The sequence below is a fragment of the Pogoniulus pusillus genome, chromosome 15, assembly GCF_015220805.1.
Source record: "Pogoniulus pusillus isolate bPogPus1 chromosome 15, bPogPus1.pri, whole genome shotgun sequence".
NCBI lineage: Eukaryota > Metazoa > Chordata > Aves > Piciformes > Lybiidae > Pogoniulus > Pogoniulus pusillus.
In genome coordinates, this window is record NC_087278.1 from 25,345,936 (window position 1) to 25,372,813 (window position 26,878).

Genomic DNA, 26,878 nt, shown 5'->3' on the forward strand with positions numbered 1-26,878 from the left:
GCCGCCAAGCTGCCTCCAGCCGCCCCGGGGCCGCTCTGAGCGCCGCCTGCTCGCGCAGCGCCGTGACGCGCACGCCAGGCGCATGACGTTGCGGGCTCGGCCACTCAGGCTCTAGCAGCGGCGGCGTCAGCCAATGGGCGCGCCCGGGGGGCGGGATCGGAGCGAGGGGCGGAGCCGGCAGCGGGGCCCGGCGCGGCGCTGAGGCCTCCACGTGTGTCCGTGAGCCTGCCGCGGCCGCAGGGTGCTGCAGCAACATGGGGCGGAAGCTGGACCCCACCAAGAAGCAGAAGCGTGGCCCTGGGCGCAAGGCCCGAAAGCAGCGGGGGGCCGAGGTGGAATTAGCTCGTTTCCTGCCACCAGGTAAGTAGGGCCTGGTGCGGCCCGGTGCCGCCCCGCGGTGGCCGGTGCGGGCTGCCCGACTGCTGCGTGTCTTTCCTTAGAGCCAGAGACCGGCAAGAAGAAACTCTCCAGCCACGGGCGGAAAAGGTGAGGGTGGCGGCCCGGCGGAGCAGAGCGGGGGGATGCCAGTGTGCCTAAGCAAGGGGCTTACCGCCGCTTCCCTTCTCCATCCTAGGGCTGCGAAGAGGCGACTGGGAGCGGGCAGTGCCGCGGCGGGAAGGAGGCCGCTTGGAGGAGGTCGGGAGCCAGCGAGCGAATGCTGGGGGCGGTGGGGGTTCCCTTGTCCCGCTGTCCCGCGGGGGTTCCACCCGCCTCGTCCATCTCCGGCGTTTTTTTGGGTGTGGGGGAGGCGGGTAATGGGGGGCAGGTAAAGTTTCATTATATGAAACGAGTTCTTCCCGATTTCTGGGCGCTGCTGTGCCAGGCGGTGATGCTGCCTGCCGAACGAACCAGCAAAGGAGAGGTATGACCTATGCAGCCCGGGAAGTTGTAGGAAGAAGGATAAGGATTTGGGGAGAGAAGGCACTGTAATGCCTGGGAACGAACGCCTAGTTTGGCAGTTCTAGTTAAATCTCTTTAAAGTTTCGTGGTTGGAGTGATGAGACTATCTGCTAGTTTAGGATGGTCTAAACACATGTGGAGAACAAGCAGTCACTTTTCTGGGCCAGGTAGCTCAGGACCAGGATACCTGTTCTGCAGAATAACTTAAAACTCGAGGCAGCTGCTTTCAGGGACAAAGCCTAACTTTGAACTACTTTTTCTGCTTGTAGCTGAAGAACAGGCATCTTCTAAGAAGGAGAAAGGTGCTGTAAAGGCAGCACCACAAACCCCTCGTGGCCAGTCTGGCTTTACTGATGGCAACTCAAAATTGTTGGCTCCAGCCAAAGCCAAGAAAACCCCATCTAAAGGAAGCAACTTGGAGTTATCCAGTGATGGTGAGGTGGAAGAGTGCAGCTGGGAGATGGAGGAGGATGAGGATGGGAGCAGTGAGGCAATGGTGGATGATTATGGTGCCTCATCATCAGAGGAAGAAGAGGTAAGAGCTTTTCGCTTGATTTTGCTGACTGAAAGGACCTGTCAGGTCTGAGAGAAAAGGATGACTTTAGAGGGGGTCAGATGGAGGTGACATTGGGATTTTCCCTTCACAAGAAGTCAAAGAAATCCCAACATGGCATTAGGTGCTTCTGTTTGTTCTCCTTTTTAATCAGAGCAAGTAAAATTCATAGATAGCAGGAAGTAAGGAACACCTGAGCTGTTTTGTTAACCTTCTGTCTCTGTTTAGTTGCTGCCTATTGAAAAAGCTGCCCTGAAGCAGAAGTCTGAGAGGTGAGGATCTGAAGATATCACCAATCCACAGAGTCCTTACTGGTTTGAGGAGGAGCCTCTGTGTGTGTTCTTGTATGCTGCCTGCTGTCTACGAAATGGCAGTTATGAGGTGCCTTTTCTTGGCTAAAACATCTGACCTGGTGTTTATCCTTAGGGGAGGCCTCAGTGAGGAAGACAGTGAAGAAGAAGAGGAAGAGGAAATGGCAGAGAAGAAGAGCAAGCAGAAAAAAGGACAGAAGGAGGAAGAGAGCCTGGATCTGCAGCTCAACCTGGATCCAGATGAAGAATTTAAGCTACCAAGTGATGAACAAATGGAGAAGGAGAATATCCTTTTTATCTGTGGCATCTGCAAGCCTGTGTGTGCAAGAGCATGGGGCCTGGGTGCCACCAAAGTGATTCATTTGGACCTTCCTGTGAGCATTGCTTAACAAGTGTGTTGTGCACAAGGTATTCTTGGATGAGCAGCCCTAATAGATAGTGTACAGCACGGGAAAGGTGTTGTACCCTGTATGGCACTTGGAGCGTGCCCCAGTTTCCTTCCTGCTCCTGTCTTATCATGTAGTTTGCTCCTCTTACCCTGATGTTCCTGATGGTGTCTCTGATGATAGCAGTTCCATCATCCAGAGCTCTTGGTGGTGGGCTTTGGGGAGTTGCATTTCCTGCGTCCCCTCAGTACAATTTAACCTTTCCTCTTCCCGTTCTCATTTGATAGTTGGACGTGGAGGGCTTTTTCCAACCTGAATGGTCCTACTCACTGCTCTTTAGTTACTCTTAGAGAACTTCTAGTCTCCCTTCTGCCACAGGAACTGTTTCCAGTGTAAAAAGACTTTTTGTCCTTTCTCTGTTTTGTTTTTTTCTCTGCTTATCCAAAGGAATTCTTTTAAACACCTGACAGCTCCTGCCTTGAGACAAGGCCTTTTGGCTGATGTGGTGCAGGAGGTCCTGGGTGACTGGGCTTGTAAAGAGCCTGTCTGCCAGTGTCTTGGCTGGTTATGATTCCTTAATGGTCTTTCTACCTGCTGAGCCTCCTGACCTGCACATCATTCACCAGCGCATCAAGGGCAACCTGGAGGTGCTGCAGGACTTCACGGTGAAGCGGGAGGAGGGCCGCTCGCGGCAGGAGTACCTCGCCGTGCTGCGCCGGGACATGGCTGCCTACTATTCCTACAGCGACTTCTTGCTGACGAAGCTCATGGATATCTTCCCGCTCCCTGAGGTAGGCTCCCCTGCTGCCCATCCCTCTGCTGACTGAGGAGCATTTGGCTTCATTTTCCTTCCTGTTCTCTGGCCTTTCTTTCGCCCAGCTGGTAAACTTCCTGGAAGCCAACGAAGTTCCTCGCCCTGTGACCATCCGCACCAACACGCTCAAAACCCGGCGACGGGACCTGGCACAGGTGAGCAGGAGCCTGTGGCTGTCTCCTGTGCTTGCCTGTCCCATGGGGCAGCATCTTAATCCTGTCTCATTCTCTTATAGGCTCTAATCAACCGTGGTGTGAACCTCGATCCCCTGGGGAAGTGGTCAAAAACAGGACTTGTTATTTATGACTCCTCTGTGCCCATCGGTGAGATGCTTACTGCTGTCAGAGGGCTCAGCTCCTGGCTCCCTTTCCTTCACATGTCACCTTCTTTTCGTACAATCATAGAATGGCTTAGGTTGGAAGGGACCTCAGAGACCATCTACTCCAACCTCCCTACCGTGGGCTTGGACATCTCTCGACTAGACTTGGTTGCTCAAGGCCTGGCCTTGAACATCCCTAGGGAGAAGGCGTCCACAGCCTTCCTAGGCAGCCTGTTCCAGAGTCTCATCACCCTCGTACTGAAATAATTCTTTCTAACATCCAGCCTCAATCTACTCTCCTCCAGCTTAAAACCATTCCCCCTTGTCCTGTCTCTAGCTACCATTGTGAAAAGTCCCTCTGCAGCCTTCCTGTAGGATCCCTTCAGGTACCGGAAGGCAGCAGTAGGGTCCCCCTGGAGTCTTCTCCATGCTGAACAACCCCAGCTCCCTCAGCCTGTCCTCATAGCAGAGGTGCTGCAGCCCTTAGGTCAAATTTTGTGGCCCTCTGAACTCTCTCCAACAGCTTTGTGTTGATTTCCAGAACTGGATGCAGTATTCAAGTTGGAGTCTCACAAGAGCACAGTAAACACTTCTGTTCTACTTTCCCTGCTCAGGTGCCACCCCCGAATATCTGGCTGGCCACTACATGCTGCAAGGAGCCTCCAGTCTCCTCCCTGTCATGGCTTTGGCTCCACAGGAGGATGAACGCATCCTAGACATGTGCTGTGCCCCAGGAGGCAAGACCAGTTACATAGGTACCAGATGCAGCCTTGGGTGGGAGGCTTGAGGGGGATGCTCTCTGGTGTGTTTCTGCTGGTTTCTACAGAAAGGGGCATTAGAGGAGGACTGGACTGGGTGGGGGTGGTTGTCCTTGCAGGCAAAAAGCACACTGGGAGCGGTTTAGCCCCTTGCTGATGTGTTTTGCCCTCTGGCAGCTCAGCTGATGAAGAACACAGGCATGATCTTGGCCAACGACAGCAACGCCGAGCGGCTGCGTAGCGTGGTGGGGAACTTGCATCGGCTGGGAGTCACCAACACCGTAGTGAGTAACTGCGATGGACGTCAGTTCCCCAAGGTATGCTCCTGCCCTGCTCTGGGCTGTCCTTACCATGCTCACCTCTAGTGCTGTCCCTTCAGGAAAGTTTTCTTCCCTAAAGCCACTTGTCACAAGATGAGCGGAGCTACTGCAGCAAGTGTTTGATATCTGATATAGAGGCAAGAAGGTGGGCAGGGAGGAGTGAGAGATCTTTTCTGCCTTTCCAGTCTTCTGGTTTCCCTCCTGGTCTTGGCCTCGTTCCCGTCACGTGGGCATAATTCCAGCTGTGCCTCTGCCTGCAGGTGCTTGGAGGGTTCGACCGTGTCTTGCTTGATGCTCCCTGTAGCGGAACAGGCGTCATCTCCAAGGACCCTGCAGTCAAAACCAACAAGGTGAGTGACCTGTGGGGGCACAAGGTGGGGACTCATGAGAATCACAAGAGGCAGGACTCGAGGGCAGCTTTGTTCTTCAGAGCTGCCTACAGTAAGGGCACTAGTACTTCTCTTCTTTCCTACACTGTGTGTCGTACCAGGGCTAGGTTCTCTGAGGGTAGTTCTGCAGGAGACTCCAGAACCTGCAGTGTCACATGCTTTACTCTTCTGCCATCCCTCCACCAACAGCTGAGGTCTGGGCTCTGTACCTCTGCCTCTGGCATCACTTCCTTTTCCTTTCAGGATGAGAAGGACATCCAGCGCTGCGCTCACCTGCAGAAGGAGCTGATTCTTAATGCTATAGATTCAGTCAATGCTGCCTCGGCAACAGGAGGCTACATTGTCTACTGCACTTGCTCCATCACAGTGAGTCCCTTGCATGATCTTCTGTGGTCATTACTCAAGGAGCTGGTGAGGTTTGGATCCTAACTCTTAGCATCTGGCAGGTAGAGGAGAATGAATGGGTTGTGGATTATGCCCTGAAGAAACGCAATGTCCGTTTGGTGCCCACGGGCCTGGACTTCGGCAAGGAAGGCTTCACCAGGTGCGCACCCAGGGGACTCTTCCTTGGTGGCCAGGTTTGAGCTGAGGCATTCTCACTTCTCACATCATCTCCCTCAGGTTCAAGCAGTATTCCTTCCACCCCTCGCTCAAGCTGACGCGGCGCTTCTACCCCCACACACACAACATGGATGGCTTCTTCATCGCCAAGTTCAAGAAGTTTTCTAATGTCATCCCCCGGGCACCAAAAGGTAACCTGATGCTGGAGCTCAGCTGCTCTCACAGGCTGCTTCCCCTCTGGAAGCCATACAGGGTCTGACAGCACCTTCTGCTTTGTTTGTCCAGATGAAGAACCTCCTGTGGAAGCAGCAACTCTGTCCACTCTTCCTGATGCCACTGGGGAGCCTCAGCCAAAAAAGAAGAAACTTGGGGGCTCAAAAGCTGAGAAACAGCAGAAGCTGCCACAGCCTGCTTTGAAGAAGAGACATTCATCACAGGCAGAGAGGAGACCTGTGAAGGCAGGCCGGCCTGCTCCCAAGACAATATGTTCTCAAGTCGCTGCTAAGAAGAAACACAGAGTGAAACCAAATGGACGGTGAGAGGAACTGCTTTTGCAGCTGCTGGTCCCCTCCTTGAAGAGCAAAGGCCAGAGGCTGCTGCAGCTGTGCATGGACCACCTTATCCTTCCTGCTCTGTGCAGGTAACCTCTGCAGCGCTGAGCACTTGGGACAGCGGTAGCCATGTTTGCTGCTTTCCCTCTGCATCAGGGACTGATGCCCTGACCCATTAAAAATTTTGTACTCTGCCCACAGCTTGCAGGTTCCCAGACAGCACAGGACAAGGAATTCACAGTCATGGAATAGTTTGGGTTGGAAGGGACCTTAAACATCATCCAGTTCCAACCCCCTGCCGTGGGCAGGGACATCTCCCACTAGAACAGGTTGCTCATGGCTTCATTCAGTCTGGTCTTGAACACCTCCAGGGAGGGGGCATCCAGAACCTCCCTGGGCAACCTGTGCCAGTGTCTCCCCACCCTCACTGCAAATAATTTCTTCCTAATCTCCAGCCTCAATCTGCCCTCCTCAGGCTTCAGTCCATTCCCTCTCATCCTGTCGATACAAGCCCTTGTCAAAAGCCTTTTCACAGCTTTCTTTTACGCCCTTCAGGTTCTGAAAGGCTGCTCTAAAGTCTCCCTGGAGCCTTCTCTTCTCCAAGCTGAACAGCCCCAACTCTCTCAGTATGTCCCCATAGCAGGGGTTCTTTAACACCACAGGTATCCCAAGACAGGGAACCTAGGAAAAAAAAGGAAGGTTCCACAGTGCCCTTCTCTCCAGGAGACAGCAGCAGTGTTAGTGGGAAAATGTGCTGGGTCTGTAGCCCAGCCCTCTAAGCAGGCCTGTCCTGGCACTAGGACACATTGTTTGCATAGGCTGAGCCCTAAGAAGCACCAAGGATGGAGAACCTGCTCCAGTGCTGTGCTGACCTCCCAGAAAAAAAGCTTTTCCTGATGGATTGCAATGTCTTCCTCCACTGGCATTCCATTAATCAGTTTCCCTTGCCAGGATTTCCCAGCAGACCAGCAGCTGACTGAGCAAGGCTTAGCCAAGTGCTTGCTCCATGGTTTGTGGCATTGCTCTCACCTGTGCTCCCCACGGCTTTCAGACAGCAGCAGATCACCTTCCTGGCTGACCCTGCTTGCCTGTCAAAAGCATTGCTGCCATGGCTTAACTTCTCTGGTTAGAGCAAAGGAACAGCTGCTGAACGAGGCAGAGATGTGGTGCTGAAGGACATGGTTTAGTACCAGACTTGGGCAAGTTAGTTGGACTCAATGACCTTCAAGGTCTTTTCCAATCAAAACAGTTCTATGATTCTCAGAAATCCAGTTAGGACTTCCAGTGGCCATGTGTGTGCCAGAGTGGATGCAGCCAGTCGTGGAGGAGGTGTTAGAAAAGCAAACAGGCTGCTGTGGGAAGCCTGGAGCCATGGGCAGGACAGGGGAGACAGGCAAGTCATAGGACAGAACTGATGCTGGACACAGCAGGGTAGGAGAGGGGAACAAATCTGCTGATCTGCTTGCTGATCTGCTCTCAGGAAGTGGAGGCAGAAGGGTATTGGAGGGATGGAGGAGCCCTGCAGGCCTGGAGGAGAAGCAGCAGGGAAAATGCGGTAGGCAGACTCCCAGCCAAGACTAGCAAAGCTCAGAGGGTCTGGGGACTGACTGGAAGTGTGGGTTCAGCCATACCTTACACGTGATCCCCCTGGAGCCTGACCTCCTGACACGGTTCCATCAAGCTCAGGGGTGGGCATCTCCTTTAAACGGCAGCTCAGCTGAGGCCTCAGAGGCCACACTCCACAGTGGAAGTCCTGGGGGTCAGACCATGGGCACACAGCCTGTGGAAGGTGCCCATTTCCACACCTCTTTGGGTATCAACAGATCTGTGCACAGGCTCCACCGGTCAAGGAGTGGGGGGGGGCAATCACCATGGACCTGGGGTTGATGCTTGGACTAGATGATCTTCAGAGGTCCCTTCCAACCCCTACTATATTGTGATTCTGTGAGGTCAGACTGGAAGGGAAAGGCTGTAGGAAAATGCCTAAAGAAGGCTAAAATAAAAGACAAGGAAGCAAGTCCCAAGGCTGCTTTGTGAATGCTGAAGGAGAAATGCAGCTGCAAGCCAAGCATGGTATGTGAGAGACTGGCTGCCTCCACACGACCTCCTCTGCCCTCTGGCTCGACATTGTCTGGTGGCAGCTCTCTGTAGGTGGGCTGCTAATGGGGCAGGGGCATGGTTCCCTCTGGAGTGAGGATCACGAGGGAGGCTTTGTGTGTGCAAACAGAGTGATGCCACAGTGGGGTCAAAGTCAGCTCTATCAGGTTTAACAAGACTAAGTGCCAGGTCCTGCACTTGGGTCACAAGAACCCCATGAGCATTGCAGGCTTGGGGAAGAGTGGCTGGAAAGCTGCCCAGCAGCTGTCAACACCTGGGGCTGTTGTTTGACAGCTGGATGAAGATGAGCTGGCAGTGTGCTCAGGTGGCCATAAGGCCACCAGCATCCTGGCCTGGTGTGACCAGCAAGAGCAGGGCAGTGATTATCCCTTTGTACTCAGCACTAGGGAGGCCTCACCTTGAGGACTGGGTTCAGTTTTGGGGCTCTCACTACAAGAAAGATACTGAGATGCTGGAGCAGGTCCGGAGAAGGGCAAAGATGCTGGTGAGGGGTCTGGAGAACAGGGCTGGTGGGGAGTGGCTGAGGGAAATGGGGTCATTTAGTCTGGAGAAAAGGAGGCTGAAGGAGGACCTCACTTTGCAACTCTGAAGGGAGGCTGGAGCCAGGTGGAGATTGGTCTCTTCTCAACCTATTAAGATGTGATAGGAGGAAAGGAAACGGCCTCAAGTTGCATCAAGAGAGGTTTAGGCTGGACGTTAGGAAAAATGTCTTCACCTAAAGGGTTCTATAACACTGGAACAGGCTGCTCAGGGAGGTGGTGGAGTCACCATCCCTGGAGGTGTTTAAAAACCATGTAGAGGGGACTTCCAAACCTGGTTTAGTGGGCATGGTGGCACTGGGTTGGTGGCTGGACTTGTTCCTGGAGGCCTTTCGCAGCCATCATCATCCCGTGATCTGATGCGGTTCTGCAGGGCAGCAGCGGTGGGGAATGCACGGAAGGCGATGCGAAAGACAACTACTTGGGAAGCTAACGGCAGCACAGGCACTCCGGGCCGGGGCCGGGTTGATAACGGGAACCAGTGCCCAGCAGGGCTTCAGTTCGCGGTGCTGGGGAGGGACACCTCCCCCGCCATGCCCCAGCCCTTTGCCCCGGGGAGCCCCGAGCCCACCGGAGCGGAGAACGGGGAAACGGAGCCGCTCCTCCCCGAGCGAGGGTCCGGGAGAGGGAAGGGAGGCTTCCGCCTTGTCTCTGCTCGCTCCGCCCGGAGCCGGCCAGCGGGGCCGGGCTGAGGAGCGGCTCGCCGGCCCCCTCCCCGCCGCCACCGCCGCATCTCCGCCGCAGCGGAAGCCGCACCCCCGCCTCCGGGGCCGGCCGGGCGCAGTCATCCCCTAGGCCCCCCCGCCCCCGCCTTCAGGCGCATCCCGCCTCCGCCGGGCCCCTGATTGGCGCCGGTGGCCTCGGCTCCCCCCTCCGTCTCACTCCCCGTCCCGCCGCCGCCATGAACCCGCTGTTCGGCCCTAACCTCTTCCTCCTGCCGCAGGAGCAGCAGGGGCTGCCGGGCTCCGAGCTGCCGCCATCGCCCGGCCCGCGGCCCGCCGAGACGCTGGGGGGGGAGCTGGGCGCCCCGCCGCCCGCAAGCCCCTTCCCGCCGCCGCCCGCCGCCATGGCCCTCCGCAATGACCTGGGCTCCAACATCAGCGTCCTGAAGACGCTGAACCTGCGGTTCCGCTGCTTCCTAGCCAAGGTCCACGAGTTGGAGCGGCGCAACCGGCAGCTGGAGAAGCAGCTGCAGCAGGCACTGGAGGAGGGGAGCGGCGGCGGTGTGGGAGGAAACCGGGGCCGCGGACCCCCGCGCCGTGACCAGGCGGTGCAGACCGGCTTCGTCGGCCCCATCCGCACGCTGGGGCTGGGGCTGGGGGCAGCCCGGGCGCTGGGTACCCCCGGCTGCCGCTCCGGTGCCCCCACACAAACGCTTCCTCATTTCTCGGCCGGCTCCCGCTTCATGCCCGGCACTATCTGGTCCTTCTCGCAAGCCCGACGGCTGGGGCCCGGGCCGGAAACCACCCTGGTGCAGGGCCCGGGGGTCTCCTGGGTCCACCCCGACGGGGTGGGTGTGCAGATCGACACCATCACCCCGGAGATCCGTGCCCTCTACAACGTCCTGGCCAAGGTGAAGAGGGAGCGCGACGAGTACAAGCGCAGGTGAGAAGGGGCAGCGGGAGCGAGAGGGCCCCAGGGGCCCGCAGCCAGCACTGAGGATGCTGCTGTGGCAGCAGCGGGCAGGGGAGGGCAGGAGGCAGCCCTGGCCGGAGTCCCTGAGCGTGCGGTCTCTAGGCAGTGTGAGGTGAGGTCGTGCGACACAACCGCGGGCCCCTGAAAGCACTCTCCATGCCTGGGTCTCTTCGCTTAGCCTCCTGGTGTTGAGTTCTCTCGGGATGCTGCCTGTGCCTTACCAACCCAGCGCAAGAGACCAGAAGGGGTTTGTAAGCGGGGAAGAACTAACGTGACTCCAGGGGCTGGCATTTTAAAGGGGAGTGGATCTGGAAACGCTCAGGAAGGAGGAGCGGTCAGAAAGTAGGTAAGGAAGGTGTGCAGTTGGGGTTGGAAGGGGCGCTGGGGGGAGGAGAGTGCTCAGGATACGTAAGAAAGGTGCCAGGCAGCCCCTCGACGGGGCAGCTGACTCCTCCAGGCCCTTTCCTTCCTTGGCACTCTCCCAGCCGGTGCCTCAGCAGTGCCAAGCCATGCACGGAGCACCCCACTCCCCCGAGGCTTTCCGCCAGACCCAAAGGAGCCGCAGCTTGGCATGTGTTCGGGAGGAGGGTGAAGCACAGTGCCAGTCTCTTGGCCAGTTCTTGCCCGTGCACGGGGTGCCTGCTGCTCTCTTGCATCGTGCTGGTGGCGGTTTTGTTTCCAGCCAGTTTCCAAGGCTGCTGCTGGATCCGCATGTAGGATGACAGCAGGCAGTGGGTCAGGGCGTGGGGACTGGGTGAGGCTGTCGCTCGTGGCTGACACTCTGATTACGTTTTTCTAAGGAAGTCACTTTATGCGGATTTAGAGGCCATTAGAATGTAACTGCTGGATGCCTGAAGGAGCAAGGTGGTGTGCTCTGCCTACGGGAGCCACGCACCCACCTGTGCTCCACAGCCGTGATTTTTAGTGCTGAGACCAAGGCTGGGAGCTAAGCTGGCACTTACGTTTGGGCTTTATAAGGCTTTGGCTGAGCAGACTTAGCTAGTGGATGTTCCAAGGCACCAATCAAGGCACACGGAAGAGCTGTCCTCTCCTCTTTCGCACTGATCACTGCATGCACCTTAGGCCTGTTGTCATTAATGTAGGGGTTAGCCTCCTTCTTTAGGGGTGGGCAGCTCCTTGCCTTGGGTTTCACATCAGAGCTGGAACCACCTTTTTTGACTCGGAGGAATCAAGCCTCATCTGCTCAAAGCCAGAGGGGACCAAGCCGTGTTTGCCAGTGCTGGTGAAACTTTGGGAGAACCGAGAGCTTCTGGGGGTTGCCCCACTCTGGCAGATGGGCTTTGGGAAAGGCTGCAGGGGGGGTGACGCTGCGGGCAGGCGGGAGGGCACCAGGAGCTGCTGCTAGCCAATGTTGGTGGTGGGATCTATTTTTGGACTGTGTTACCAGGAGCTGGGGGAGAGCTGACCCCACCCCCAGACCTCTTCCAGCACTGGGAACTTTGATGGGTGCAGCCAGGTCCCAAACAGGGGAATAGTATAGAGGGATCTCATTTCCATACCCTTCCTTATGTGAAGGGCTGACACCAACATCCCCTGGGAGCAGAGACCTTTCTTACAGAGTGAGCTCTGATCTGCTGTGGGGACAATGCAGACAGTGTCACCTTTGCTAGCTTCCTGGTGGCAGACTGTCAGTGGTCTGTAGGCTTCTTGGCTCCATGGCTTGGGTGCTTGAGTTTGCACTTTTCTGCAAGGCAGTGTTGCCACTGTGCACTCAAGATGATGCAGCAAGAGGAGCTTCTCTTCAGATATGCAAGGCCTGGAATTCAAGTGTGTGATCTAGCAGGGATGTGGGGTCAAGAGAAGAGATGCAGCAGCAGGAAAGAAGCTTCCAGGAGGCTGGTGCTGCATGCAGTCTGTGTTCCTAAGTAGTTTTTATCTTGGATGCTGTAAGGGTGTGCTGGAGGTGTAAGGTGAGTAGAGTTAGGGCACAACGTTTTAGAGACACAGAATGGTTTGGGTTGGAAGAGACCTTTAAGGGTCATCTAATACAACCCCCTGCCATGGGATTTAGCTAGATCATCTTGCTCAAAGCCCTGACCTTGAAGATTTCCACACTTCTCTGGGCAACCATCATAAAAAAAAATCTTCCTTATATCCCATCTAAGTCTACCCTCGTTCAGTTTAAAACTCTTGAAACCCCTTTGCCCCTTACCTGTCACCACAGAGGGTACAAAAGTCTCTCTCCATCTTTCTTATCAGCCTTCTTTTTATTCTGAAAGGCTGCAAGTCTTTAGTTGTGATTGCCCTTCAAGGAGATGCACCAGGCTACAGGGCATGCACCTTTAAGGTCAAGTTCAAACGAAGCTCAGAATGGCAAGAGAGGGGAACAAACAGCTTCAAGGCCTGAGTAGTCCAAAGGATGCCCCGCAGCAGTGGTGTGCAAGAGGTAGGGCAGCCTGTGCCTCTTGCAGTGAAGAGGACTTTTAAAGATGTGGTGACTTGTTTTGCTAAGTGAACTGCTTGAGGGTAGGAAGGCTCTGCAGAGGGACCTGGCCAGGCTGGATCAATGGGCTGAGGGCAATGGGCTGAGGTTCAGCAAGGGCAAGAGCTGGGTCCTGCGCTTGGGTCACAACAACCCCATGAACGCTCCAGGCTTGGGGCAGAGTGGCTGGAAATTGCACAGCAGAGAAAGACCTGAGGGTGCTGGTCAACAGCTGGCTGGAGATGAGACAGGGTGTGCCCAGATGGCCAAGAAGGCCACCAGCATCCTGATCTGGATCAGCAATGGTGTGACCAGCAGGGCCAGGGCAGTTTTGAGGCCCTCACTACAGGAAGGTCATTGAAGTGATGGAGTGGCCCAGAGAAAGCCAGTGAAGCTGTCAAAGGGTCTGGAGAACAGGTCTGTTGAGGAGTAGCTGAGGGAACTGAGCTCAGCTCAGCCTGGAGAAAAGGAGGCTGAGGGGAGACCTTCTGGGTCCCTATAACTCTCTGAAAGGAGGTTGGAGCCAGGTATGTGTTGGTCTCTTCTCCCTAGTAACAAGTGATAGAGGGAGAGGAAATGGCCTCAAGTTGCACCAGGGGAGGTTCAGGTTGGATATTAGAAAAAAGTTCTCAACTGAAAGGTTCTCAAAGACTGGCAGAGGCTGCCCAGGGAGGTGGTCGAATCCCCGTGCCTGGAGGTGTTTCAGAGAGGCAGAGATGTGGTGCTGAGCGACATGGGTTAGCGCCAGGCTTGGTCAAGCTGGAGAATGGTTGGACTCAATGACCTTCAAGGTCTTTTCCAAACAAAACAATTCTGTGATTCTATGAACTTCTTGAGGGGATACATCTCGGGGAGGGGGGGGCAGGGTGAAGCTGTGGCAACAGTGCTGCATCTTGTCACCATTCCAGCTTTGGGAGTGCTGCTGGGACCTTCTTGTCCTTACTTGCTGCCTTCTCCTTTGGGTGGATTGCTGCCTTGTGCTGGTGTGGGAAGGATGCATGTTCCCCCTTGGCATGTGCTGGTGGCTGTGGAGCTGTGTCCCATCTCTGCTTGCAGCCAGCAGTGACTTGGCAGCAGCCGTGCTGGGCTGCGGGTGCTGTGCTGTAGGCACGTTATTATTAGGAGTGGTGCATTGCAGGAGGGAGCAGGGAAAAGGGAGCCAGGCGAGGGCAGAGAGGTTCAGGGTGGATGGAGCATGCAGGTTCCACACCAGTGGGGTGGATTGCTGTCACCAGGCCACCTTTAAATGGGTGCTTATGTGCTCTGAGTTCTATCCTCCAGAGCATTGGCGTGAAGTGAATTCTTCCAGGGGTCTGCAGTTATGCTTCACTTACCCAGTAAATCTGGGATCTGTGGAGACCTGGAGGGAGGTGGGGAGCAAACAGGAGAGGAAATGTCATGCCAGGAAACATGCTGACAGTGTTTTCTTAGGGTGGAAGATGTTTTTCTCCCCAGGGAGGAGGCCTTGGTTAACAGCTGCTGTAAAAGGGCAGTTCTGTCATTTAACTTTCTCTTTTCCTCTCTTCGTCACAGAATGTTAGGGGTTGGAAGTGATCTCCAAAGATCATCCAGTCCAACCCACCCTGGTTAGAGCAGGATCACCTAGAGTAGGTCATCCAGGTGGGTTTGGAATGTCTACAGATAAGGAGACTCCTCAGCCTCCCTGTTCCAGGGCTCTGCCACCCTCACAGTGAAAAAGTTTCTCCTTATGTTCCCATGGAACCTCCTCTGCTCCAGCTTGCACCCATTGCCCCTTGTCCTGCCATTTATCTCCCTCTTCCCCAAAGGGATGGGAACTTGCTTTGTCTCCCCTTCTGGAATTGCACTGTGGAGCCACCACCAACACAAAGACTGCAGACTTTCACCCTTGTTTGAGCAAGGAGCAGCGTTGCCAGCCCACAGAGCTCAGAAATTCATTAAGCCAGGATTTCTCCCACTTGTCAGCTCCTCCTTATACCCCAAGATAACAAGCACGAGGGCTTTTCATAGCCTTTCTGGTCTCCCAGACCTTAGGATTTATTTTCCAAACCTGTAAGACAAATGTGAGGCACCCTCAGCAAGTCTGCGGATGACACCAAGCTGTGTGGTGTGGCTGACACACTGGAGGGAGGGGATCCATTCAGAGGGACACCCAGGGGGCCCAAGCCCCATCAAGTTCAACAAGACCAAGTGCAAGGTCTTGCACCTGAGTCAGGCTATTCCAAGCACAAATCCAGGCTGGGAAAGGAGTGGCTCAGGAGCAGCCTTGAGGAGAAGGGCTTGGGGGTGTCAGTTGGTGACAAACTCACCATGAGCCAGCAATGGTCACTGGCAGCCCAGAAGGCAGCTGTGTGCTGGGCTGCATCCAAAGCAGGGAGAGCAGCAGCACGGAGGGGATTCTGCCCCTCTGCTCTGCTGAGACCCCACCTGCAGCACTGCCTCCAGTTCTGGTGCCCCCAGCATAAGAGGGATATGGAGCTGATGAAGAAGGTCCAGAGGAGGCCACCAAGATGATCAGAGGTCTGGAGAGCCTCCCCTGTGGGGACAGACAGAGAGTTGGGGCTGTTCAGCCTGGAGAAGAAGGCTTTAGGGAGACCTTAGAGCAGCCTTCCAGTACCTGAAGGGGGCTACAAGAAAGGTGTGAAGAGACCTTTTCCAAGGGCTTGGAGTGATGGGACAAGAGGGAATGGATTTTAGCTTGAGGAGGACAGATTGAGACTGGACATTAGGAAGAAATTCTTTGCAGCAAGAGTGGTGAGACACTGGAACAGGTTGCCCAGGGAGGTTGTGGATGCCCCCTTCTGGAGGTGTTCAAGGCCAGGTTGCATGAGGCCTTGAGTGACCTGTTCTAGTGGGATGGGTCCCTGCCTATGGCAGGGAGGCTGGAGTAGATGATCTTTGTGGTCCGTTTCAACCTGAAGCATTCTATCTGTGAGAGATTTCTCATGCCCTCCTGCAGGGCTGCAGTGCCTGTGTTGGTGTTTGCCAAATCACAGCACCAGGCAGGGCCCAGCTCTGGTTGTTTTCCCAGAGAAATCCCACTTGGAGAAATCTGACTCTTCAGAAGAGCCAGGAGCCAGGTAAGACTGCAGCAGCCCTGCCTGGTGCTGCACCACAGCACTACATCAGCCAGCTTGCTCTGTGGGGTAGTCACTGAGTAGAGAGCAGTGTAGTCTGGTGGCCTCCAGCAGACTGTGGACTGGGCCAGCACTGCAGTGTGGGCCAAGATGATGACTTCATGCAGTGAAATATAATATGATTGTGTTTGTACAGCAAGGCTGGGCACCTTGCAGCTCAGCCTTGTGCAAAGCTGTAGAGCTGCGTACAGTACCCACTGGCTAGGCTGGCATCAGCTGAGACAATTGGTGCTGCTGCTTCCTTGTAGGATGAAGGAATGTTCTGCACTTCAACCTGTTCCATGGCAGCACAGCCAAGGAGGATTCTGCCCCTGCCTGGGTGGGGTGGCCCAGTGCAGGGTAGCCCTTTGCATCAGTGCAGGCAGAAGAGCATCCCTTCATGTCGATGCACATCGTGGCCACTCGTGCTGCAATGCGATTTGTGCTCCTGGGCAGCCTGAACTGCAGCACTGCAGGTGCACCATTGTGCTCACAGGTGTGCAACATCTGCAAGCCTGCTACCAGGGTGCTGGAGCTGAACCTAATGTGAGCCAGGGTCAAGAGGCCTGGGGCAAATGGAGAGGCCAGTGGGGTGCTTTGAGTCATGCACCAGCCAAAGTATGGCAGGGCATAGAACGCAGCTGCTGCCTGGAGCCTGTGGTTGGTGTCCCCAACTCCCCCTGTTGTGGAGCAAGCAGCTGTTGGCCAGCCCATGTCAGGGACAGTGCAGAGCACGGCCAGGCAGGGTTTGTGCCCAAGGGGCTGATGGGCGTTTGGCAGCTGCCATGGTCAGGAAGCAAGCAGTGATGCATTCCTGGACATGTTCTCCTTCCCACCCTAGTGCTGTCATCACTCCCTCTCAGATGGCTCTGGGCTCTGGGGGGAGCAGCTGCCACTCCTTCCTCTCTGCTTGGCAGCCAGTGGGGTGAGGCTGCTGGGATCTGACCAGCACGTTTGTCTCCCTAGATGGGAAGAGGAGTACACTGTGCGTGTCCAGCTGCAGGACCGGGTGACTGAGCTGCAGGAGGTGAGCATCTCTGTTCACCCCTTTCCCTGCATCCCAGCTGCCTCTTACTCATGCTGATTTGTACATCTGCCTCTGCCTGGCCTAGGAAGCTCAGGAGGCTGAAGCCTGCCAGGAGGAGCTGGCCATGAAGGTGGAGCAGCTCAAGGCAGAGCTTGTTGTCTTCAAGGGACTGATGAGCAATGTGAGTCCCTAACCCATCTTTGACCTGGCTGCATTGTCTTACCTGAGTGTTGAGGCCACATAGGAAAGCAGTTCCTTGGTGGGGCATGTCCAAGCACAGAAGTGGCTTGGTGGAGTTGGTCCAGGATGCAGTAATCGAGGTGGTCATGCAGATGCAGTCCAGCAGCAGAGGGTGGGACGTGTGGGCTCTGACTGACATTTGCTTTGCGTAATCTTCCTCCTTTATGCCCTTCCTGCGGTGCCGTGGATGCAGAACATCACAGAGCTAGACACCAAGATCCAGGAGAAAGCCATGAAGGTGGACATGGACATCTGCCGTCGCATCGACATCACTGCCAAGCTGTGCGACGTGGCGCAGCAGCGCAACTGCGAGGACATGATCAAGATGTTTCAGGTGAGGAGCATCTCTGCTGCTCCAGGCTCAGCTGCCAGCGCTGGGGAGGAGAGTTCTCAAAGGAGGTAGAAGAGACAACACCATCCCCCTGTCAGGGGAGACACTTGGTCACCCTTACCCTCTCTCTTTGTGGTCCCTCACTCTCTGTTTCTCAGAAGGACCAGACAAAAGGGTAGGGAGAGGAGGTGGAAAGCTCCATATGTTGCTTTGAACATAGAGAGTCCCCTCAGCCTCTCACTGACCTGTTGTTGTTGGGACCGGGTACCCTGAAGTAGTAGGGGAGTAGTTACAGGAGGGAGATGAGTTGCTTGAGTGTCTGTCTCTAATTCCATCTCTCTCCTTCCCTTTCCCCTCTCCATCATCTTCTCTCTGTCTGTCTGTCTCTGTCTCTTTTCTCTTTCTGGATGTTGTGTCTTTCTGTCTCACTCTCTTTGTCCCTGCAGAAGCAGCTGGTTAGTTCCATTCAGTTTGGAGAGTGTGCACAGTTTGAACTTTCAGTTAATAAGTGGGACTGTACAGATGGACACATTTCAGCTTGCTCAGATTCTGTCTTCTTTGTTCCTTGTTCTGTCACTGTGTTTCCCTGTCTCAGGACTGGGGTGATGGGGTTTTGAGTTTTTCTGCAGTTATGCCACATCGTTGGTTTTGGTTTGGTTATTTTCTCACCAGATTCATAGATCACATCTTGAGTTGCTTAGTTTTTATTTTAGAAAATGCTAACCCCATGTTTTATCCATTGCACCATCTTTAACCTGACCATAATGAGCTTTGTCTCTCTCTTCTCTCTCGCTTCTCTTCCTTCCTTTCTTCCTGTTTTTCTTTCTCTCTTTCCCCTGCCTTTCTGTCCCTCTGCCATTCCTTTCCCCGCCATCTCCTCCCAACTGCCTGCTCCCGACCTTGGACCCGGCCTCGTTTCTGTAGTCTCTGCACTTGTCTCCTGTTAAGGTCCCAGCCTCGGTGGGGCGGAAGCGGGAGCGCAAGCAGGTCAGCGACGAGGACACCTCGCTGTCAGAGAGCGATGCCTCCCGCAGGCCCGAGGAAGAGGAGGAGGACGAGACCACGGCCATGAGTATCAATGAGGAAATGCAGAGGATGCTGAACCAGCTGTGAGTGCGGCTGCTCCACGCCTCTGCTCCGCACCACTGAGCTCCCAGCTGGTGCCCGGGATGGGGCAGGCAAGGGGCAAGCCGTGGCTCTGCTGCCCCGGGGAGGGTGATGGTAGGCACTGCTGGGGGACACCTGCAGCCTGTGCTCTCTGGTGTGCTCGCTCTGAGCCCACCTGCACTGTGGGTGGCAGCTGCTCCAGCTCCCCTCCTCTTGCCCCCCTTTCTGCCTTTTGGGAATCCCTGCCTGCATTTTCTAGGGCTCCTGACCATAAAGCCAGCTCCTTTCTCCACTAACTTAGGTTTGGGCACACTTTTGCTCACGCTGGCCAGGTCCTCAAAGCAGCCCTGCTTCTGAGTGGAGGCAAGGCTTTTGTACCAGCACAGTCCCCTCTGCCTGCCTGGGCCTTTCCTGCTGGGTGCTGACATCCTGTTTCCTTGCCCCCCAGGAGGGAGTATGACTTTGAGGATGACTGTGACAGCCTCACGTGGGAGGAGACAGAGGAAACGCTGCTCCTCTGGGAGGACTTCTCTGGATACGCCATTGCAGCCGCAGAGGTGCAGGGGGAGGTAACAGTGGTGTCAGGTCCCCTCGAGGATCCAGCCCTGGGTTGTCACACTTGGTCCTGCGTGAGCCTGGGAAGATGCTGTCTTGAAGACCAGACTTTAGCTCCTTCATCTCTTGCAGCCTGCACAGAGCTTCCCTTCTACACCCCATCTTTACTACATTAATGTATTGCTGCACCCTTGCCAAGGTCTCCTCATTAGACAGACTGAAGACCTGTAGCTGAGGACATGGCCCACACGTGTGGGAAGAGCCATAGCTCTCCCAGGAAAGATGTCCTCTGGCTGGGCTAATGCCTTAGCTCTCCAAGAGCAGCACTGCCCAAAGAGAGGCCTCAATCTTTGGCCAAAACCCTCACCATCTTGCATCCTCAGTCCTCTGGAGATGTGTCACACCTGGAATGCCTGTGTCCTTCAAAACTTCTCTGCATTGCTGGACTTGCTGCAGGCTAACGAGCTCACTGCCCAGCGTGGGTAGCCCTGGGGCTCTGCCCCGTGCTGGCAGGGCTGGCTCATGCCTTATTTATACTACACCACTGATGGTTCCTCCTCTTTCCCCACTGCTGCCAGTTCTTACTCTCCTTTCTTTCTTGCTTTTGGTTCCTTCTCCCTGCCTCTAAATGTGCTGTCTGCTCTCCCCAACAGCAGGACGACAGCCTGGAGAAGGTGATCAAGGACACAGAATCACTGTTCAAGAGCCGCGAGAAGGAGTACCAGGAAACCATCGACCAAATAGAGGTGGGAGAAGGAAGTGGGGAGGATGTGGCACAAAAAGGGGTGACATGAGGGAGTGGGTCCCTGGGAAGGGAGGTGCCATGCAGCCACGGGTCTGCCCTGCCCCACGCAGTGCTCTGGGCTCATCTCTGCTGTTGTCCCTCGCGCAGCTGGAGCTGGCCACAGCCAAGAACGACATGAACCGGCACCTGCATGAGTACATGGAGATGTGCAGCATGAAGCGGGGCCTGGACGTGCAGATGGAGACCTGCCGCCGCCTCATCACCCAGTCTGGGGACAGGTGAGCTGCAGCAGCAGGGGCAGCTACCCCTGCTCTGGACAAGGGCTGGAGCCAAGCTGCTGATGAGTAGGAGCCGAAGCACGGGACTGCTGCCCTGCCCTGGTGTGCCACGGAGAGGGCCACTTTGCAGAGACTGTTGGCTGCCTCTGACCAGCCTCCACACAGGCTGTGCCACCACCTCTGAAGAAGGTGGGCTGCACACAGGGGGCCGTTTTGATACATGAAGCCAGACATTGCCAGCAGAGAAAAGAGCTGCTGTTCTGCAGGGATATGGTGTAGGTCCCCACAGGCATGTGGAGCCAGAGTGGCTCCAGGCTGGGGACCTTTGGGCTTTCACTTGGTAGGTCTTGCTTTTGAGCAGGCTCCTCTCACATATTCCCCAGTCCTCCCTCATGCTTTGGGCTGCTCAGCTGGTGTTTTCTGGGACACCCTCCTGAGCACCCAAGGATTCCCACAGACCTGTGCATGCTCCAGAGGAGTGAGACAGGCACTGTTTCTTCTCTCCTTGCTCTGGTGTCCTCTGCCCACACTGCGCTGGGTCCTGTCCCTCTCTCTGGGCTGTGCTATGACCACTGCCCTTTACTCTTCTCTGCAGAAAGTCTCCTGCCTTCACCCCAGCCTCCAACAGTGACTCAGCCCCGAATGAGGAGAGCGAGGAGTCCGACCGCGACCCCCCCAGCGACGCTTCCATCAGATAATGAGGGAAGGCCCAACTCACTCAGACCCCTGTCCTGGCACAGGGGTGCCTCAGTCATGCCTGAGAAAGACTGTCAGGGACCTGGAGCCACTGGTAAACATCTGCTGCCCAGGCTTATTCCTGCTGTGGGGTACCTGGCAGATGTGGCACCCTCTCACCGCCAGGATACCTTGCAAATGGGAGCAGCTAGACAGACCGGGGCGCCCTTGCCTGGGCTGCTCACGCTCCAGCCCTTCCTCTCTTCCCTTCCCCTGCTTTGGTTAAACCACAGCTCAGGCAGGGAGGCTCCAAACCTGCCATGGCAGCGTTCTCCAGGACCTGTCCCCAGCCCTCCGAGACCCACCTCTTCTGGCCTCTGTCCTGGCACACTTGCCTGCTGCCCTCCCTGCACCAGATGGAGCCAAACGACAGATGTACCTCCCTGCAAACTGGACCTGACACTGGTGCCAACTGGACCGAGCCTGGGGCTCTCTTTGGCCTTGCTTCTGTCCAGGTGCCTGGCTGGTGCCTCTGCTGTGCTGGGCACCCCGAGTCCCCCTCACTGTGCACTTGCTTTGCCCTCACGTCAGCGACACGCCTGGGCCTGTGTCACAGGGTGAGGGGACATTAAACAGGACAGCTTCCTTTTCTACAGCTTTGCTGGGTGTGGGCTCTCCCTGTGCTGCTGCAGCCATCACCTGGCTTGAGACTTGGGGGGGATGTCCTCTGCTGGACCCCAAAGCCTGTCACTGGGGTGTTTCCCATGGGACACTCCTGTTCATTGGGTATGTCTGATGGGACTGGCAGATGGGACAGCAGTGAGATCCCTGGTTTGGGAGCCAGTGGTCCATGATGGGCCATGCATACCATCAGTGCTGCATGAGCTACCTTGTTCTTAGCCTGGGGCATCACTAATGCTGAGGCTGAGGGATTGGAAACGAAGCTGAATGTGGCACATGACTTGTGGACCTTCCTCCCCAGAACCTGGTCTCCTCTGTCACACTAGGTCATCCCATAGCATCTTCTTGCTTGCCTTCAGTCCTACATCCAACCTGGGCATAACTGCAGCAGGGGTCCCCCTGTCCCACCATCCATTTAGCATTTTCCCCGTTGGCTGTTGCATATTCTCCAGTGACAGAAGTCTGGGCCTCATCAGGGTGGCAGGAGAGGGTGAGCAGCCTGCTGAGAGGCAACTGTTTTGGGGAGGTCATCCACAAAGCCGTGGACTCAGGTTGCAAAGCCAAGGCAGGTGAATCTCTGGGGAACAATGCTGCTCACAAAAGGTCCAGAAGGGAAAGAAAGTAAATGACAGGAGAGTTTTTGGCTCATCTCCAAGGTCAGATAGGGTGTGAGGGGTGCAGGAGTTGATCTCTGCAGTTTTGGCTTGGGTAGCTGCTGCTGCTGCATGCTTGAGCTGCAGCACATCTGCTCTCTGCAGCACAGGTGGTGGCTGTTTGGGCAGGGCGAGGTCCTGTGCCTGCAAGACAGGTTAAGGCATGTGCTGCTGCCTCCACGTGGGCTGAGCTGGCTGGGTAGAGCCGGTGGGGAGCTGAGGCCCTGCAAAGGGTGGGAGAAGTTAGCAGCCGAAGAAACCTCCATCTGGGGCACTGCTGCTGTGTTAGGAAATGGCAGTTCTGAGCTGCTTCACTGCAGCAACTTCTGATTCCTTGTAAGCTACGTATTACTCTGTTTCTCTTGTTTCCCAGCCAAGAGAGAGGAGAGATCAAAGCTGCCGAGAAAGTTGTCCTTGTTTGTAGATGAGAGCTGGGAGATGGACTTTGCTAAGCCTTGCAGCTCTGCTCCAAAAGCTTTCTTTGCTGAGGAGGAGCCCATGCTCTTGTGTTTATGGTTGCTGCTTTCTCAGGTCCCTGTGGCACAATGTGCCAGAACTTGCATGTGATGCTCAGGTGTGGCGAACACTCTGGTTACAGGTAAGAAACCTTTCAAGAAGAGAGGTCAGAAATAATGCAGAACGTGTTGGAGTGCTGTCTCCTTGGAAATGCATCTGGACAGGCTCTTGAGAACATCTGGCGAGCCTCTAGGCATGGTGATTAATGCTGGGATCAAGATTAACACAGTATGGAGAGCTGGATGGGCTGCAGACAGCTTTAGAGAAGCCAGGTCACCACTGGAAGTCTTCTGGTGGATCTACAAGACTCAAGAGGTGCTACAGGTGTGATTTCTTCTACATCCTTGGGCCGGTTTTTCTTGGGATGGGAACAAGGAGATGATGCTGTAGAGCCTCTGGCAGAGCAGAGTATAGATTTCATAGCATGGAGAGCAGCTGTAAAAGCTGGAAAGGTACTAAGGGAACACTGGACCAGGCTCCCTATGGAGGTGGTTGAATCCCTGTGCCCAGAGGTGTTTAAAAGAGGCAGAGATGTAATACTGAGGGCCATGGTTTAGCACCAGAGTTGGTCGAGTCAGAGAGTGGTTGCACTGGATGATCTTGGAGGTCTTTTCCAATTGAAATGATTCTATGGAAATGCTGTCACCAAGAGGTACCAGCTCAAGCTGAGCCAATATCACAACAGATGGGAAGAGGCAGCATTTTCAGCTTTGACAGCAGACTGCATCTGGAGAAGGTGCAAGAGGAGCTAGGAATTCTCAGAGGAGGAAGAAACGTGGTTAGTTGATACTTGTAATGTTCACAACCACATAGGGTAGAGCAGCTGTGAAGTGGTGTTGGAAGCTGTGCTGAAAGTCACATTGACTCCAGAGCTCTGACACACTGCTTGGCCAGGGTGCAGAAGGGAGCTTTGGGCAGTCCTGACCCCCTCTTCAAAACATGGTGGTTTATTTTGTGCTGCTTTCTGTGAAAAGCAAAATTACATTGTCCTGGGAGACTTTGGCAGAGGATGCTGAAGAATATTCTGTGTTGTGGAGAACTTCTCATCAGCTTACAATTGATGGCAGCTCCAAGTAAGGCAGTCATTTGTAGGTGTCCTTTACATCTGAGTTAGGATTGATGGTTACCTAGAAACCAAAGGAGCAGACAGGACCAAAAAAGCCACAACGTGTTGGTATCCATCCAGGCTGGGGATGACGAGCTTGAGAGCAGCCCTGCAGGAAAGGACTTGGGGGGTGCTGCTGGATGAGAAGTTGGATGTGAGCCAGTGATGGGCATTTGCAGTCCAGGAGGCCAATGGCAGTCTGGGTTGCATCAAAAGCAGCATGGCCAGAGATGGAGAGAGCTGACTCTGCCCCTCTGCTCTGGGGAGACCTCACCTGTAGTGTGTGTCCAGCTCTGGAGCCCTCAGCACAGGAAAGACATGGACCTGATGGAGCAGCTCCAGAGGAGGGTTGCAAAGATGATCATGGGGCTGAAGCAGCTCTGATACAAAGATAGGCTGGAAGAGTTGGGGCTGCTCAGCCTGGAGAAGGCTGCAGGGAGACTTCAGAGCTACATTTCAATATCTGAAGGGGACCTACTGGAAGACTAGAGAGGGACTGTTTACAAGGGCTTGGAGTGATAGAACAAGGAGCAGTGGTTTGAAACGAGCAGGGCAGATTTAGGTCAGACATCAGGAGGAAGTTCTTGGCAATGAGAGTGGTCAAATACTGGAACAGGCTGCCCAGGGATGTGGCTGGGGCCCTGTCCCAGGAGATGTTCAAGACTGGGTTTGATGAGGCCCTGGGCAGCCTGATCTGGTTAGAGGTGTCCTTGCTGAGTGCAGGGGGCTGGGACAAGATGACCTTTGAGGGTTCCTTCCAACCCAATGCAGTGTTTTCTTACACTGAAATTGTTCAGGGACAGTATTAGAGTGATTAGGCAGGAGATCCTTAGGAAGAAAAGGGACTTTCTAGTTACCCCAAAAGCTCTGATCTATTTTGCATGATTCATAGAATGGTTTGAGTTGGAAGGGGCCTCCAAAGATCATCCAGTCCAACCCCATGCAGTCAGCAGGGACATCCTCCACTAGAGCAGCTTGCTCACAGCCTTGTCCAGCCTGACACTGACCAGCTCTAGGGATGGGGCCTCAACTTCCTCTCTGGGCAACCTGTTGCAGTGCTGCAGCACCCTCATGGTGCAGATCTGGTTCCTAACATCCAATCTAAATCTGCTCTTCTTTCATTTCAAACCATTGCTGTCAGTAAACCACTTCCTTGAATACATGGTTATATGACAGCAGGACTGAGAAATAAGAATAGGAAAAAAATAGTAATAGAGTCAGAGATTAATTAATAAAAGTCAAGAAGCACAGCTGGGGAAGAGGGGAAGAAGGAATAGAGTGGCCACAAAATAAATGGGATGTAGAAAAAGGTCTTCAGGTACTGGGGTCACCTCCAGAAGTACAGACCAGTAGCTGAATGCCTAAGGACACTAATAAGTTGTTCTAGTTAAAGCAAAATCAGTCCTAGCAGTAAAGTGCTTTTTTTACTCATTTCAGCCAAGAAAAACTAATAGCAAGTGAGGCCAAAAGAAGAGAAGTGTCAGGTCTGTGTTTGAAAGAGCAGAACGTGGTCACAGAAGAATGATGAAGCACTTTGCAGACCCTTAGCAATGAAGAAGCAGCCGCCTCAGGACAAACGCTTCTACATTAGCAGGCACAGAGGACCAGGAGCAGGCTGCTGGGGTGCTGTGATAGAGAAGGAGGCACTGCCACGGCCTGGGGAGGGGGAGGGAGTGGTGCTGGAAGCCAAGGGGAAGAGCAGAGCGGTGTGGCTGCCTTCCTGCAAGCCATGTTGCGCAGTGCCCCTGCCTTCGGTGGGGCTGCAAAAGGGCTGGCTACTGGGCTGCAGGGTCTGCTGGGTGGCTGGGGGGCAGGATTAGTCTGGCAGACCACCGAGGAGCAGCAAGGAGAAACCAGGCAGAGGGGAGCAGGACAGAAAGCAGGAAGAAAGGGGGGAAAAAATGCCTGGATTTCTGGGGGGGTGAGAAACTGACAGACAAAACTGGTACCGGTTTTGATACATGGAATTAATGCAGAGCCTCCAAAGAGTAAATATCTCAGCAATAGAAATGCCAAGAGGGGCTGAAACCTGGTTCTTAAACAAAGGCAAAGCATAGGTCCTGCTGGTGTACAGTTCCACAGATTGCACTGGGTTGGAAGGAAGCCTCAAAGGTCACATCAGGTCCAGTCTTGAACATCTCCTGGGACAGGGCCCCAGCCACATCCTTGGGCGGCCTGCTGCAGTGTTTCACCACTCTCAATGCAAAGAACTTCTTCCTGATGTCCAACCTAACTCTGCCCTGCTCCAGTTTCAAACCACTGCTCCTTGTCCTATCACTCCAGGCCCTTCTAAACAGTCCCTTGCCTTCCAGTAGGTGCCTTTTGGACAGTGAAATGCTGCTCTAATGTCTCCCCAGAGCTGTCTCCAGGACCCCTCAGCCCCTCAGCCTATCCTCGTAGCAGAGCTACTCCAGCCCTATAATCATCTTTGCAACCCTCCTCTGGACCCTCTCCACCACGTCCATGTCCTTCCTGTGTTGAGGGCTCCAGAGCTGGAGCAGTACAGGTGAGGTGTCCCCAGGGCAGAGAGGCAGAATCAGCTCTCTCCATCTCTGGCCATGTTGCTTTTGATGCAGCCCAGGCTGCCATTAGCCTTCTGGGCTGCAAGTGCCCATTGCTTTCTCATGCCCAGCTTCTCATCCAGCAGCACCTCCCAGGTCCTTTCCTGCAGGGCTGCTCTCAATCTCATCATCCCCAGCCTGGATTACCCTGACCTAGGTGCAGGACCTTGCCCTTTGCCCTGTTGCACCTCATGAGGGTGTCTGCAGCCCGTCCATGTCCCTCTGGATGCCATCCCAGCTATGTACAGATGCAGTTAAAAACGAAATAGCAGTGCCTTAACTGTCCTGGGGACAACAGGAGGCCTGGGCAAATGTAGTGAGCAGGGCTCACAGGCAAGCCTAGGAGAGTTCTCAGCCAGCCTTGGAAGTGAGTTGCACTTTGAATCCTTTCCTAGCTTCCCTGATCCTCCTCATATCCTCTTGCAGGTTGCCTGTCTCCAGGATGTAGTCACTAAAGTTTTGATGCTACCTTTTCCAGAGCTTTCTAAAACTCTCCCGCTATAGGCTCTTAATTTCCAGTGCTGAGCTTCTCTTCTAGTTTCATCCAAGTGTGGTTCCACCCTTTTACTGGCCACCTCTTCAACTTCAGCTGTAAGCTCAGTACTGGTGCTCATGTTGGGAACATTTCACTGGGGATAACTCATGCAGGTGCCAATTCTAGAGTAAGTTCACCTACAGAATAGACTTTTTCTGGCTGGACAAGACCTTTCAG

The 26,878-nt window shown here is 54.8% G+C and overlaps 2 protein-coding genes across 5 annotated transcripts; both read left to right on the forward strand.

Annotated features, from left to right (window-relative positions):
• Positions 1 to 167: 167 nt before the first annotated feature.
• NOP2 (NOP2 nucleolar protein) lies at positions 168 to 7,879 on the forward strand. The gene is made up of 16 exons (XM_064155904.1): positions 168 to 360; positions 441 to 486; positions 575 to 636; positions 1,170 to 1,435; positions 1,682 to 1,725; positions 1,880 to 2,049; positions 2,742 to 2,941; positions 3,030 to 3,119; positions 3,200 to 3,287; positions 3,898 to 4,038; positions 4,219 to 4,358; positions 4,622 to 4,711; positions 4,994 to 5,116; positions 5,197 to 5,294; positions 5,372 to 5,502; positions 5,597 to 7,879. The coding sequence occupies exons 1-16, from the start codon at positions 255 to 257 to the stop codon at positions 5,848 to 5,850; spliced, it is 2,049 nt and encodes a 682-aa protein (XP_064011974.1). The 5' UTR covers positions 168 to 254; the 3' UTR covers positions 5,851 to 7,879.
• Positions 7,880 to 9,234: 1,355 nt separating this feature from the next.
• IFFO1 (intermediate filament family orphan 1) lies at positions 9,235 to 21,310 on the forward strand. Of its 4 annotated transcripts, XM_064155908.1 has the most exons (10): positions 9,265 to 10,124; positions 16,659 to 16,719; positions 16,805 to 16,900; positions 17,153 to 17,293; positions 17,737 to 17,797; positions 18,213 to 18,399; positions 18,846 to 18,966; positions 19,606 to 19,698; positions 19,845 to 19,975; positions 20,571 to 21,310. In XM_064155908.1, exons 1-10 carry the CDS (start codon positions 9,421 to 9,423, stop codon positions 20,671 to 20,673), a joined length of 1,698 nt encoding a protein of 565 aa, XP_064011978.1. In that variant the 5' UTR covers positions 9,265 to 9,420; the 3' UTR covers positions 20,674 to 21,310. The 4 variants fall into 4 exon arrangements, with proteins under 4 accessions (XP_064011976.1, XP_064011978.1, XP_064011975.1 ...); XM_064155906.1 differs by lacking the exon at positions 17,737 to 17,797 and having other exon boundaries at positions 9,235 to 10,124; positions 18,215 to 18,399; positions 18,846 to 18,954; XM_064155905.1 differs by lacking the exon at positions 17,737 to 17,797 and having other exon boundaries at positions 9,267 to 10,124; positions 18,215 to 18,399.
• The last annotated feature ends 5,568 nt before the right edge of the window (positions 21,311 to 26,878 follow it).

Excerpts from the sequence above, each read along its gene's own strand:
- NOP2 (XM_064155904.1), top strand. The coding sequence starts at position 255 with ATGGGGCGGAAGCTGGACCCCACCAAGAAGCAGAAGCGTGGCCCTGGG. Across the intron at positions 4,039-4,218 it reads AGGCAAGACCAGTTACATAG|CTCAGCTGATGAAGAACACA; the intron begins GTACCAGATGCA and ends GCCCTCTGGCAG. Across the intron at positions 5,295-5,371 it reads GGCAAGGAAGGCTTCACCAG|GTTCAAGCAGTATTCCTTCC; the intron begins GTGCGCACCCAG and ends CATCTCCCTCAG.
- IFFO1 (XM_064155908.1), top strand. The coding sequence starts at position 9,421 with ATGAACCCGCTGTTCGGCCCTAACCTCTTCCTCCTGCCGCAGGAGCAG. Across the intron at positions 16,720-16,804 it reads GGGTGACTGAGCTGCAGGAG|GAAGCTCAGGAGGCTGAAGC; the intron begins GTGAGCATCTCT and ends TGCCTGGCCTAG. Across the intron at positions 16,901-17,152 it reads TCAAGGGACTGATGAGCAAT|AACATCACAGAGCTAGACAC; the intron begins GTGAGTCCCTAA and ends CCGTGGATGCAG.